The following is a 15,293-nucleotide window of genomic DNA, read 5'->3' as shown; positions in this document are numbered from 1 at the left end:
ATTTCACCGTCTATCAGTTTTGAAAGTTAAGGATTTGAAAGATTTCATTCCAGTGATTTATAGGTACTGATATATTATTTTTTTTAATTTTAAAAATTAAATAATGATTTATCAATTAATTAATTAATTAGAATTATTTTAAATATTTTATTTATTATTAACTATCATAATTTAATTCAAAATTTAAAATCAGCGCTAGAATATTTTAAGTTAATATAAAATTATTAAAAACTTAATTCAATTAATTATATCAAACCTATAAATCTAAACTTTACATGCTCAAATATATAGAAATATATTCAAATTATTTTTTACTGTTTTTCTTTATTATAAAAGTCATGTTACGAACAATAAATTTTCTATATATTATAATTTTCTTAATTAAAATTAAATAATTATTTAGAAATATTTATTTATAATAATTAAAATAAATTATATAATTATAAAACAAATAAATTATACATATTAAAAATTTTAAAAATAGACTAAGTTTTCAAATATACTTTAAAAGAATTATTTCTTATTTTTTTAATTTAATTATTCAACAAGAATTGTCATTATAAGAGATATTTGAAGTATTTCTAATTATTTGTCAATATTTTACATTCATAATTGTTATTGAAACTTCCAGGAAGCTACATTACATAAATCATATGAGATAATTCTATTTAAAAATCCCCCTCTTAAGAAGCAACCAAGAAATTAAGAAATTAAAAAGAAAGAAAGAAAGATCATCACATCAAATAAATAAGGAAATTGCGGGTCAAGGGGAGCCTTCTCCTCTCAAGATGTTTCTTTCCAGGTCATTTCACCATCTATGGCCGTCGGTTGCAAAAGTCTGGAATTAAAAAAAATTTCATTAAAACTTCCTGGTAGCTACAGAGGAATAACGAGGATGTTGCAGGCAATCATACGATATAAAGTCCTCATACAGATTTATCATTTCGCGAAGTTCATCCTTCTTTTACTTCTAATAGTCTCAATACTTCGTTATTGCTTGTCTTTCCTGCCAAATAAATAGCTTCAGTAATTTAGAATCCTGATTACCTGAAGCTATTAATTTATGAAAATATAATATATTTTTATTTTAATAAATATTACATCAATATAAATAATTTAAAAATTAATTATTAAAGGTTATATAGTATTTTGTATTACTTAAATTAAATATTCGGAAGTTTTGTATTATAAATTAAATTTTAGCTTCTTTTTTTTTGTAGAAATCACTCGTCATCCGAAATTCACTGACCCGAGAATCCAAATTCGCGTCGAGCAAGCCCATAAAGGGGGATAAAGTGCTCCCTTTATATTGTTATTATTAAATTTAATTATGTCTTCTTGCCCATTTCACTATTTTCCGTCTTGTAGGTCAATAGTTCCTTACACATACTAGCTATCTATGTTACAATTAATTAATTTATAACTCTATTCAAGTAATTATTTAATGGTGGTGTATTTTAAAATTTTAATAGCATTGATAACACAATTTCGTATAAAGAGACCCATCGCCCACGCAGTTTCACTTTACAATACTTTAGGAATTAGCAGGAGTGTTCCAAGAAGGAACCAAGCAGGAGTGTTGCGCCTCTGGTCAAAAAGAAAAAGAAAGAAACTAACGATCATCAAATCAAAAAGCAAATGGGTTTTGTGGACCATGATCCGTCTCAGTTTTTCAATGAAAGTCTTATTCTTAAATAAATAAAAAAAAATAAAAAAAAAAAAAAAAAGCAAACTGTGGGTGAGGGAATTCTTGGAAGCTACAAAGGAATTACAAGGATGAAGCAGGGAATCACAAATGAAGGATAATTAAAATTCACTTTTGTAAATAAAGCAGAAATTCACCGACTCTTTCTCAAATTTCGATTTTTGTTCAATTGCTCCCTTTCCTTCTTTCACATGACAGATTTATCGATTTTTCACCTACTTGTCTCATATGAAGATCCATCACCCGCAAAAAATCACTTTAGAATGCTATTAAAAGATTATAAAGAGGAATCAAGAAATTAGAATAGGAATATAAGTCCTTTTGTAAGATTTTAATTAAGAAGAAACCAAGAAATTAGAGGAAAGTGAATCAAGAAATTAGAACAGGAGTATAGGTCTTTCTATAAGACGTAAGAGAACAAATAAATTAATAGGTCCTTTTGTAAGACTCCAAGAGGAGACTAATAAATTAGAGTAGAGCATAAATTCTTTTGTAAGACTTTAAGAAGGAACTAAGAAATTAGTGCAGACTCTAAGTGTTATATAACTGTCGAAAAGAAACAAATTGTGGGTTCAAGAAACTATATAATTTCTTTTTTGGGCATTATTTTGCAAATGTTTTTGTGTATTTCTTTTATTATTAAGGTTTTAATTGAATTTAAACTTAAAATTTTATAATTTTAAAGTCAATTACAATTTTATTAAATTAAAATTGAATGATTTCAATTAGGGGTGAGCAATCGGTTCAAATCGAATCAAACTGAATCGAATCGAACTGAATTAAATTATAAAAATCGAATCATCAATTTTAGAAATCGAACCGAACTGAAATTGATGAAAAACCGAATCGAACTGAACCGCTTTATTTCGGTTCGGTTCGGTTTAAATCAATCGGTTTGATTTTTGATTGATTTTTTAATTTAGACTTGATTTTCAAGTTATTTGGTCTAATTTTAACTTTGGTTTGAACCTAATAACCATTAATCAATGAAATTAAACAATTAATATATATATAATTAAATATAATTCATAAATTTTTCATAAAAATAAATTAATTCAAAAATCGATTCGGTTCGATTTAGTTCGATTTGACTATATAAATTACTATTCAGTTCAGTTCGGTTTAACCATTTTTTTCTCTTCAAAATCGAACCGAACAAAAATAACCGAAATTTTTATAAATTAAAACCGAATCGAATCAATTGAATTTTAAAACCGAACTGATTGAACCGAATTGACTCAGTTTGGTTCAGTTTTTCGGTTTGAACCGACTCGCCAAACCTAATTTCAATGGTTGCGTATGATGATGGAACAATGATGCGTATAGATCTAACTGAACTTTTATATATAACACTTTTTTTATAATATCATTAAATTTATAAAATTAACTAGTTGTTTTGCATTATTTTTTATTTTAATAACATAATTTTAATATTTTTTTATATTTTATATGTTTAAAATCATACTATATATTTTATATTTGCGGGTGAGGTCCGACTTGTATTATAAAAACCACAATAATCACTAATATTAAAATTCATTTTATGATTATCTTTTAATTTTATTAAATTATTGCTTATTAATCAAGTTAGATAAATGTTTAATTATCTTTTTTCTATACACAGTTGTTGTCTCATTCATTTCGTGTTTAGAAAGAGAAAAAAATTATAGAATTATATTTTTTAATAAAATAGAATTTAGTTTTAAATAAGAAATTATTCTAGCCAATTAAATTAAAAATTTTTAAATAATAATAAATTTGTATATTAATTTTTTAACCGATCAAGATTGAGAGCAGTTTGTTGTTATCAAATTCAATTATATATATTAATTTTTGTCCATTTCATTATTTCTTATATTTTTTATTTTTATATATATTATAGATTATAAATAAATAGATTATTTTATAAAAGAGATAAAACACCTAAGTTTGTGAACTCACTTACCCTATCCAGTTAAAAAATTTCTATTTTTTAAATTAAATTATTCGACAAGAATTGTCCTAATGATGGAAAATTTAAGCAATTTTCCCTTTTATATATATATATATATATATATATATATGAATAAGAGGAATTAAAAGAGTGGAAATTTAACCCATTTCTATTAAGTGAGTGATATACCTTCAAATATTGAACCAAATCATGGTAGGTATTTCTGATTAATTTTAAAGGTTAACATTCTTATACACCTCCAAGTTCTTAACCAATGGCAATCCAATTTTCATAAGAGAAAAGAAAAAGGAAAAATATTATATTGTCTCTAAAACCAAACAAAAAAAAAAATCAATTTGAAATGAATTGAATTTTTGCAAAATTCGAACTGAATTTCAGAATTAAATTGATTTGATCGGTTATTTCGGTCATAAATGTTAATTAAAATTGTTATAAAAAAAAATTGGCTAACATTAATATAGGTAAATATTTGAATTATTTTTATTAATTAAATAATATAATTAAACTAATTGTTAAAATTAAAACTAGTATGTGAAAGTTTAAAGTTAAGTTGATAAAACTAAAAAGTTTAGTGAAAATTGAAAAGACAAATTTTTACATTTTTAGTTATTTAACTTTTTATTATAATTAAAATTATATAATAATAACAACAAAAGCTTGCATACGGGATTCTTAATTGCAGCTGCATTGAGAATGTTACTTATATTATTTAAATTTATATAATGAGATAAATAACAAAAAAAATTTATATTAAATTCTCTCAAAAAAATAATTAGAAAATTAATGTCTTTTACTTATGAAAAGAAAAAACGTTACTTTTTGAAAAATAAAGTTTTATTTATATAAGAGTCCTTTATATAAATATTAAATTAGTATTTTTCATTAATTATATAAAATTTTTAATTTTATTTGATTGGATTAAAATAATTTTGTAATAGAATTATATTGCTTAATATAATGGAATTTAAATTTAAATAAAAAATCAGTCTAGTAATTTAAATTAAAAAAAATTAAATAATAATGAATACTTTTTTTAATCAATTAAAATAAAGGGTGATTTGTTATTATCAAATTTAATTATGTCTTCTTGCCCATTTCACTATTTTCAGTCTTGTAGGTCAATGGTTCCTTACACATACTAGCTATCTATGTTACAATTAATTAATTTATAACTCTATTCAAGTAATTATTTAATGGTGGTGTATTTTAAAATTTTAATAGCATTGATAACACAATTTCGTATAAAGAGACGCATCGCCCACGCAGGTTCATTTTACAATACTTTAGGAATTAGCAGGAGTGTTCCAAGAAGGAACCAAGCAGGAGTGTTGCGCCTCTGGTCAAAAAGAAAAAGAAAGAAACTAATGATCATCAAATCAAAAAGCAAATTTGCCTCCTTTCATTATGGGTCTTGTGGACCATGATCTGTCTCAGTTTTTCAATGAAAGTCTTAATTCTTAAATACAAAAAAAAATAAAAAAAAAAAAAGCAAACTGTGGGTGAGGGGGGCCTTCAAAAGTCTAGAATTCAAAAAAAAAAAAAAAAAGAAAATTCTTGGAAGCTACAAAGGAATTACGAGGATGAAGCAGGGAATCACAAAGGAAGGATAATTAAAATTCACTTTTGTAAATAAAGTAGAAATTCATAATATTTTTTGAATTTTTGTGTTTATTTATTATTGTTGTTATTATTATTATTATTGTTTTGATTGAATTGAAATTTGAAATTTTATATATTATTCTTATGCTAAGAAATGAATCAAGAGAGAAATAAGAAGCAAATTTGAGGGTCAAGTGGACATTCTACTATTTCTTTCCGAGTCATTTTATTTATAAAACTAACGAAGATCTCATTTCTTAATTTTTTTTTAATAAATTATCATTTTATTTATTTTTATATGCAACTAATAAATTACAATGCCATCCTCCCTCAAATAAATAAAAAAATTATTAATTATTAATTTTTTAATTAATTTCCATTGAAATTTAAATTAAAGAACTTATAATCTTAAAATAATAATTTTAATACCACTTTCATTGATTATATTTTAAAATTTTAATCGTGTTGATAACACAATCTCATATAAGGATCCATCACCCACATTGATTCACTTTACAGTCCAACTAAAAAACTCCAAAAAGGAACCAAAAATGGCTGTGGTTTTCCTGCTAGCTGGGGAATACTTCGACTACTGGATAAATGCCTCATAACTATTGTGGATGACATATTAGAGATGCATGATTTGATACAGGAAATGGGTCAAAACATTGCTCGGCGTAAAGGTAGAAGATTGTGGAATTCCAAAGACATCTTTCATATGTTGTCAACTAAAATGGTAAGACATGAAGTTTTTTAATGTTAGCCAAGATGATATCATTTAAAAGAAAATCTAACTTCATTAAGTAATTGAAGGCATGTTTAAATCTCAAGATATCTATAATGCAGCTATTAATATATAAGTTCTAATATTCCATTGTATTCTTTATTTTTGTAGAATTAAAGCAATTGAAGACATGTCTAAAACCAAAGAGTCAAATCCATTTTTTCCCATATCAATTATCTTATAACATTATTTTCAGTAAATATTTAGATAATTGTATCATTTTTTGATAACATTAATTTGCTCATTGCCATATATTAATTATTTGCTCTTGATTGTCAGGGAATGAAAAAAGTTGAAGGCATTTTCTTGGACATGTCTGAATTAGGAAAGATACACTTGGGTCATGTAGCCTTTCCACAGATGCATAACTTAAGATTGCTCAAATGTTATAGGCCTCAGAATTGGTCAGAAAACAAAATTATAGGCTCTACATCTGAATCTAGTGAACCAAGTCATCTTCTGCATCTCTCCAATAAGTTGAGTTTACTTCATTGGGATGAATACCCTTACAAATCTTTACCATCTAATTTTTTAATGGAGAACCTTGTTGAAATCAACATGCAAGGCAGCAAAGTTGAACAACTTTGGAATGGACGTAAGGTATGCATTAATATATATATATATATATATATATATATATATATATATATATATATATAATGATTTTCATAGTATATACATTATTACTTGTTATTTGATTTTCATATTATTTTTGTTGTGCTAAAGGATGATTTGAAATAGACTATAGTGGCATATAATAATTTAGTACATATATTAGTAGTATAATTATAAATTGGGGTGGATAAAAGGAAAATAATTATTAGGACCAAACTGAAATATTAAAAATGTACTATGACTTTAACTGAAATCAAAATCCTGTACATGTTTTATTTTTCAAGAATTTATCGATTTTGTTTTCTTTGAAAAAAAAATGTTTAGTGTTTTCAACGTGCAGTGTCCTCAACAATTAAAACGGCTCAATCTTTCTGAATCCGTGCACCTGAGGAGGCTCCCAAATCTCTCTTCAGCAACTGAGTTGGAGTGGATAAGTCTGCAGGGATGTGAGAGTTTGCTAGAGATTCCTATGTCGATTCAATGCCTGCAAAAACTTGTTTGTCTTGATCTACAAGGGTGCAAGAAGCTGAGGAGTCTTCCAAACCTTGTCCGGTTGAAATCTCTTAAAGAGCTTTCACCCTCTTATTGCTCAAATTTGAAGATGCTTCCTGAGATTCCAATTGGCATAGAAGAGTTGGAACTGGAGGATTGTGGATTGAAGGGCTGCCCTCATCTGTTCCATTTCTGGAAGATATTTATATTTTAAAGTTGAGGAATTGCGAAAACCTTTTAAGTCTTCCTAGAAGTTTTCATTTGAAAAATGTTGATGCACTTGATCTCAGTGGTTGCTCGAATCTCACCAAGTTACCAGAGATTATAGGAGATTTAAAAGTATTACTGCTAAACAAGACTGCAATAGAAGAATTGCCCTCATCAATAAGATCATTTTCTTCTCTTGTTGTGTTGAATATGAAGGGATGTGAAAATCTCAAGAACCTTCCAAGCTGCATTTGTGACATGAAATTCCTTCAAATGCTTATTCTTAGTGGGTGCTCAAAACTTGGGAAGTTGCCTCCTTTATATGGTTTGTGCTCTTTAAGAGAGCTATATGTTGATGGCACTGCACTTGTAGAAATCCCCATTGACATTTACGCTGCAGAATGCCTTCACAGACTTGTTCTTAGTGGGTGCTCAAAACTTGCAAAATTGCGGCCTCTACATGATTTTTCCCATTTAATGTTGTCATATCTTGATGGCACTGTACTTATAGAAATCCTCATTAAGAGATTGAATGGTAGAAGATCGACTATTGTAATGTGCCACAAGAGACTCCATGCATTGCCGTTAAATTGTACACTAATGGACACTGCAGGATCATACATTGTCCCCATTGCAGAATTTGAGGAACTCAGCGGGTCATATAATGTGTACAACTATTGTAATAGCGTAAATTCGGATCAGAATGCACGTGGTGACATTATGGTAGATGCACTACTGAGAATGAAAGAAATAAGCATTACGTGCGATGTGCCTCTCCTTTCCTCTCTTTTCCTCTTTCTAATTTTACTTTTGCACCAAATATTTCTTCTAATTTCTTTTCTTTTTTTTATTTTTTTATTTTTTTATTTTTTATCCCTCTTTAACACACGGACAGGCAGATGCTCATGTAATTGTTGGTCTACCCGGAAGTGAAATTCCAGAGTGCTTCAACTATCAAAGCCCAGGATCTTCAATGGAAGTTCTGTTCCCTCAATGTTGCTTTAATTCTTTGTTCTTGGGTTTTGCTTTTTGTGTTGTTCTAGATTTTGAGGTTCCTGTTGTTCCCAAGGAAGGTGATTGTTTCTACTTTGCATGTGAATGCCGTTTCAAAATTCCTACGAGAGAAACATATGACAATGAAAGGTCTGGCAGGTTTTTGTCTTCACTCAACCTTTTTGAGGTGGCCTTTGAATAAGACCACCTGTTTCTTTTCTACTACAAGCCACGTTATTTTTGTAATCTAAATCATTTCTCATACAAAGTTGTTGCAATGTCATGGAAGCGTCATTTGTGTTCAAATCAGAATTCAAATATTCTCAGTTGGAGGTGAAAATGTGTGGGATCCAACTATTGTATTCCAAAGATGTGCTGCACAAATGCAATGCAAGCATAAACAAAGCAAGTTCTCATCACGATATGGAGCAACCAGGCCTGAGTTCCTACAAGTGATGGAAACCGACACCAACAAGAAGAGAAGCAGGGAAAACTCCTTCCACTTGATTGCATTACCATCATTGCAGATGGCAAATCTGATTATGAGGAAGAAGAACAACCACACCCTAAAAGAGTAAAGTGAACACTTGCACCAAAGTGATTGTAAGTCAACCCCAATTCCCTTGTTTTTGTCACTAATAAATATTACAATCATTGAATTCTTACCATGACTTCTGTTATTTGTTCTTAGGTGGTGCTTTCAATGGCATCAGCCATGCGTTGCCTCAAGTATAGATGAGATACGAAACTAGCTTTATAAATTGTAAGGCTATGTTTGGATGTGAGTCATGTTGACATTTTTCTAAAGTACATAATTCAACATTTTGTGATTTGAACCTATGATCTTAGTTTGCAAAGTATTCAATTTGCATATTCATTACATATATTCAAGTGAACGAGCTGCTCATTGAATATCAAACCACTGAAATTTTGGCATTATACATGCACGTAGTGAAATTTTCGTGTCAAACGTGATTTGCTTTCTTGGTGGGTATATCAAAAACTTCTACAATACCTCGAAATTTTGGCTGCATTTTTATCTTTGATGATTCACTTATATGTGCCTGGATACAATAGTTTGAATGAATTTTGAACAAAATTATTATGAAATTTTAATTTGTATATTCATAACCAGGATGTGTGTGTATAAGAGCTCATTTCCAAAGGTATTCGACACACCTGTTACTAAATTAGTATCTTCATATCATAGCAAAGTGACAAAAAGAAACAACTTTAATATACTTCTGATCTTCTAATTTATTGACGTTATTCACATATAAAAGCTTTTCAGTTCTCTCTAGGTCCTCTAGCTTCCACCATTCTATGATAAACCCCGTAATTTATACGAATGCTCGCATGATATAGTATTACCAAGTAGCCATGTTTGTATATTTATCAATATAGATATTATTGTTTGAGGGAAATAATTCTAAAATTCTTTATATTCACTTTCAAATGCAATTTCTTGCATGGATCATGAAATACGTATGTATATTTTCTATGAATTATTATTATTATCCTCGATCGCAACTCACTTGCATAATTATCGCATGTGAAATGGTTTCAATGAATTTGTATGAAAATTAATAACAAAGAGCAATAGTAGTCAAAAGTGTTTGCATTTACGCTGATCTTGAAAGTTGAAACTAAAATTGATTTTTGCATTAATATCACTTCTTTTTGCAATTCATTAGTCAATTAGTGTTAGACTGTTAAGATTGGTTAATATACTAATAGAACAATGCAGAATCTCTGAATGACAAAGTTCCTTGTAACTGAAAAGTGGAACAGAGCATTACTGTGATTTTATCAATAATTTCTCAAATAGAGCACCGTAGTAATACATTGACAATTAAAAGAATTGAGCCTGCAATTGTTTTGCAACAAGAGAGTCTAAATTTTAGCTGACTTTGATGACTAATAATTAGGACTCTTTTTCGTAGAATAGACTAATTGACAAAAGACCTGCAGAGCTGAAGTTAAGTCAATAAAAGAAGCAGAGTTGGTTTAGAAGAAGCATATGCATTAAAAGAAGCATGAATTCATCTGCATGGTAAGGAAAATTCATATAGATTTAACGTTTCTTTTTCTACCGAACGAAACAGATCAACATACTTATCAGATGGCTTGTACGTCATCTTCTATCATCCCCTCTAAAACAACACATGATGTTTTCCTTAGCTTTAGAGTTGCTGATACTAGTGAAAATTTTACCAACCGCGCTTTGTGTAGAAAACTGTTTGTGCCATTTGAAAGCTTAAATGCTACCATGATGTTTATTTTTCGTGTTTAAATTAATTTATTTAGACTATGCATTTATTTAATTAGTTTTTTAGATAATGTCTATTTTAATTAATTAAATTGGAGGAACTAAAAGATAATGTTAAAGATATGGAAGCTCCAAGTACTTTAGTTAATAGGTCTTATAAAAGAATTCACTTTTGAGTTTTGACACTATGGGCCTGTTTGGCATTACTGTTGAAACTGCTGTTGAGAAAATCACTTTTTTAAATATACTAGTTAGAGAGTGTTAAAAAATAATTAAAAATTAAATTTGATCAGTTTTAGTCATAAAAACACTATAATAACAAATAGCTTTTTTCAAACTATTTTTCTCAACAGCATCTAAAGTGGTATTTTTATTCGTAAAAGCAATTTCAGTTCAAATTCAATGCCAAACATGACCTATATCCAACTCAAAATCTTAATTAATTTATATCTCAATTTTCTTGCAGGTCAAGAGTTCCCTACAAATACTAGCTATCTATGTTAAACAATTAATTATTTATATCTCTATTCATGTAATTATTTAATGGTGGTGTATTTTAAAATTGTAATCGAATTGATAACACAATTTCGTATAAAGAGACCCATCGCCCACGCAGGTTCCCTTTGCAATCCTTTAGCAATTAGCAGGAGTATTCCAAGAAAGAACCAAGCAGGAGTGTTGCACCTCTGGTCAAAAAGAAAAAGAAAGAAACTAATGATCATCAAATCAAAAAGCAAATTTGCCTCCTTCCATTATGGGTTTTGTGGACCCTGATCTGTCTCCTCAGTTTTTTCAATGATAGTTTTATTCTCTAAAAGAAAAAGCACATTGTGGGTTAGGAGGGCCTTCAAAAGTCTAGAATTCAAAAACAAAAAAAAATTGAAAATTCTTGGAAGCTACAAAGGAATAACGAGGAAGCTACATAGGAATAACAAGGATGAAGAAGGGAATCATAAATGAAGGATAATTAAAATTCACTTTTGTAAATAAAGCAGAAATTCATAATATTCTTTGAATGTTTTTGTGTATATTTATTTATTTATTTATTATTTTTGAAATGAAATTCAAAATTTTATATATTATTCTCATAGTTTTTTTTTTTTTTAATTTGGTACTGCAACAGTTGTCCTCATCATGAAAGAAAATTCAAGTATTTTTTTTTAATTATCTCATATAAAAATTCACTGCCCATACTAAGAAATGAATCAAGAGAGAATTAAGAAATTAGAGCAGAAGATTGTGGTGAACCTCTGATCAAAAAGAAAGAAAGATCATCAAATCAAATTAAGAAGCAAATAACAAAGATCTCTTTGCTTAACATTTTCAATAAATTATCATAAAAAAATATTAACTTCAATTATTAATTTTGTTAATTGATTTTCATTGAAATTTAAATTAAAGAAATTACAATCTTAAAATAATAATTTTAATACCACTTTCATTGATTATATTTTAAAATTTTAATCATGCATGTTGATAACACATTTTCATATAAAGATCCATCACCCACATCTATATACTTTACAATCCTATTAAAAGACTCTAAGAAGGAATCAATAAATTAGAGTAGAAGTATAGGTCTTTTTGTAAGACTCTGAGAAGAAATCAAGAAATTAGAGTATAGATGTAAATCATTTTGTAAGATTATAAGAGAATCAAGAAACTACAGGAGAACTAATAGATCAGAGAAGAGTATAAGTGTTATATAACTAGTCAAAAAGAAGCTAATTATGTTCCCAAGTCATTTCACCGTCTATCAATTTTAAAAGTTAAGAATTTAAAATTTTTATTCCAGTGATTTATAGGTAATGATATATTAATTTTTTTTAAAATTTGAAAAATTAAATAATGATTTATCAATTAATTAATTAATTAATTAGAATTATTTTAAATATTTTATTTATTATTAACTATCATGATTTAATTCAAATTTTAAAATCTGCGGTAGAATATTTTGAGTTAATATAAAATTATTAAAAGCTTAATTCAATTAATTATATCAAACCTATAAATCTAACCTTTACATTCTCAAATATATATAAAAACATATTTAAATTATTTTTTACTATTTTTCTTTATTATAAAAGTCATGTTACGAACAATAAATTTCCTATATATTATAATTTTCATAATTAAAATTAAATAATTATTTAGAAATATTTATTTATAATAATAAAATAAATTATATTATTATAAAACAAATAAATAATGCATATTAAAAAATTTAAAAATAGAATAAGTTTTCAAATATATCTTAAAAGAATTATTTCTTTTTTTTTATTTAATTATTCAACAAGAATTGTCATTATAAGCGAAAATTGAAGTATTTCTAATTATTTGTCAATATTTTACATTACATAAATCATATGAGATAATTCTATTTAAAAATCCTCTTAAGAAGCAACCTAGAAATTAAGAAATTAAAAAGAAAGAAAGATCATCACATAAAATAAATAAGGAAATTGCGGGTCAAGGGGAGTCTTCTCCTCTCACAATGTTTCTTTCTAGGTCATTTCACCATCAATGGCCGTAGGTTTCAGAAGTTCGGAATTTAAAAGAATTTCATTGGAACTTCCTGGTAGCGAAAGAGGAATAACGAGGATGTTGAAGGTAATCATATAATATAAAGTCGTCGTACAGGCTTATCATTTCGCAAAGTTCATTCTTCTTTACTTCTAAGAGTCTCAATACTTCCTTATTGCTTGTCTTTCCTCCTAAATAAATAACTTCAGTAATTCAGAATCTATTCACCCTTAAGCTATTAATTTATAAAAATATAATTTTTGTATTTTAATAAATATCGCATCAATATAAATAACTTAAAAATTGATTATTAAAGGTTATATAGGCATTTTATATTACTTAAATTAAATATTACTTAAATTAAATATTATTAAAGTTCCTTTCTCAAGAACTGCTTCTCTTATAATTTACTCTCAGCTTCCATTTCTCTTCTCCACTCAACGATTCAGAAGCTCTATGGTTTTTGTAGCCTCCAATTTCTCCCTCTCTTGCACAAACTTAATTAGCGACTATAAGTCTTCCATTTCAGGTGAGTTGCTTTTATGATCTAATGCTGCATATTCTATTTCTAATTTGTAAAATTTGCTTCTCAAAAGAAGTTTGAATCGCTAGTTGCAGAAACTTAGGCATTTGAATCTTGCTTCTATTATTTAAAATCTGCATAATATGTTATGCTGAACATTTGCTATATTGTATATGATCGAACCGATATGTCAACTTCACTTTCTTCTGTTGGTGCAACCTCTACTTTTGTTTGACTTTTTTTTTTTTGTTCCTTCACCTCTTTGAGAGAAAATTACATGATCTCTTTCCTGGCAATTTGTCTACAATTATAAAATTTTTAAAATTTGTAGCTGGCACCAATAACTCCTCAATTATTGTCCGTCTGTCCTTAGTCATGATATAACGCATTTGGAAGAAAGGAGTTTTATACGTATAGTTGATTCTTTGACTCTGTTCTTCCTTGCTCTTCCTATGCGTATGTAGTATTTAAATTTGTGTAAGTGCCTGTGCTGTGATGTTTCTTTCTATGTTTGTCCATGTTATTGTTTATCATGTAGATATCTTCTTACCATTAGAGAATGTTTAGTGTATGTTTATTATGCTTCACCCTCTTCTGCGGAAAATTTTGGGTGGCTGACAATGGAGAGGAAAATAAACTCACAAACCCATTTTGACACTTGTTTAGGTTGTTACCTCCTCTAGTAAGTTTCAACATAGTGCTTTGTGATTTTTCTCTTGGTGGTTATGCTAGTTGAGTTCACAGAACCATGAAAATTTTCTAACACTCTTTCTGAGATTGTTGGTAAGTGGGGAAAGAATGAATTGCAAAGTAGAAACAGCTCCTGGGTTTGTGTCACCTTAGAAACAAAAATCTAGTCCTTTGCTTTGTACGCTAGTTAAAGAAAAACAAGTAAAAATCTTGGTTTTGTATTTGATGATTTTTTTTCCTTTGATGAAGATTCCAATCCTTTGCTAGCTATTAAATTATAAACCTTCCTTTAGGCAGCCGTTACATGATTTTATGTAGCTCTTTCTTTTATCGAAACCAACTTCAAGAGAGTGTGTGCCTTCTTTTAAGATCTTTGCTTTATTTAGGTAAGGATTCACCAAAAATAGAAAAAAATTCACATTGCTTTTTCTTTCCACTTCTATTTGATTTTTGTTGACTCTTTGAGGACCTATGTCTGATTATTATATTTTAGTGCTCTTGGCCAAATCCATTTGAATCATACCTCTAGCCATGATTTTTTATTTGGTGCATTAATTCAGTGGGATTATGAATTACTCTGTTTATAAAGCTAAAATCATCGACTTCTTAATTAGTAAACCAATTTATTGATTGCTAAATTTGTGTTCTATTTGTCCTAATTGTGAAGAGATTTATTCCAGAATTTGTTGAATAATTGACATATGGACTGGAGAAAGGTGGTTTTAACATAAGGATGAATGACAAAGTTTAATAAATGATTCAGTCTGTAATTCGCTGTCAATTGCAAAACCATGCAATCATTCGCCAAATCTCAGGTTCTGCTTTTGCTGATCACTAATGCTCTCTATCATTGTTGTCCCTTTTTTCCCTATGCTTCCCTTCAGTGGTGTTGTTTGTTTGTTTGTTTGTTTTTTCTTTCCTCTTGGCTTGATTGAGGTC

At 28.0% G+C, this 15,293-nt stretch overlaps 1 protein-coding gene across 1 annotated transcript; it reads left to right on the top strand.

The window, feature by feature from the left end:
- The first annotated feature begins 5,813 nt into the window (after nucleotides 1–5,813).
- Nucleotides 5,814–7,992, top strand: LOC131169152 (disease resistance protein RPS6-like). The gene is made up of 3 exons (XM_058131444.1): nucleotides 5,814–5,994; nucleotides 6,322–6,642; nucleotides 6,998–7,992. Exons 1-3 carry the CDS (start codon nucleotides 5,893–5,895, stop codon nucleotides 7,361–7,363), a joined length of 789 nt encoding a protein of 262 aa, XP_057987427.1. The 5' UTR covers nucleotides 5,814–5,892; the 3' UTR covers nucleotides 7,364–7,992.
- The last annotated feature ends 7,301 nt before the right edge of the window (nucleotides 7,993–15,293 follow it).

Source organism: Hevea brasiliensis, chromosome 12 (assembly GCF_030052815.1).
Source record: "Hevea brasiliensis isolate MT/VB/25A 57/8 chromosome 12, ASM3005281v1, whole genome shotgun sequence".
NCBI lineage: Eukaryota > Viridiplantae > Streptophyta > Magnoliopsida > Malpighiales > Euphorbiaceae > Hevea > Hevea brasiliensis.
This window is presented reverse-complemented; position numbering and strand designations above follow the sequence as displayed.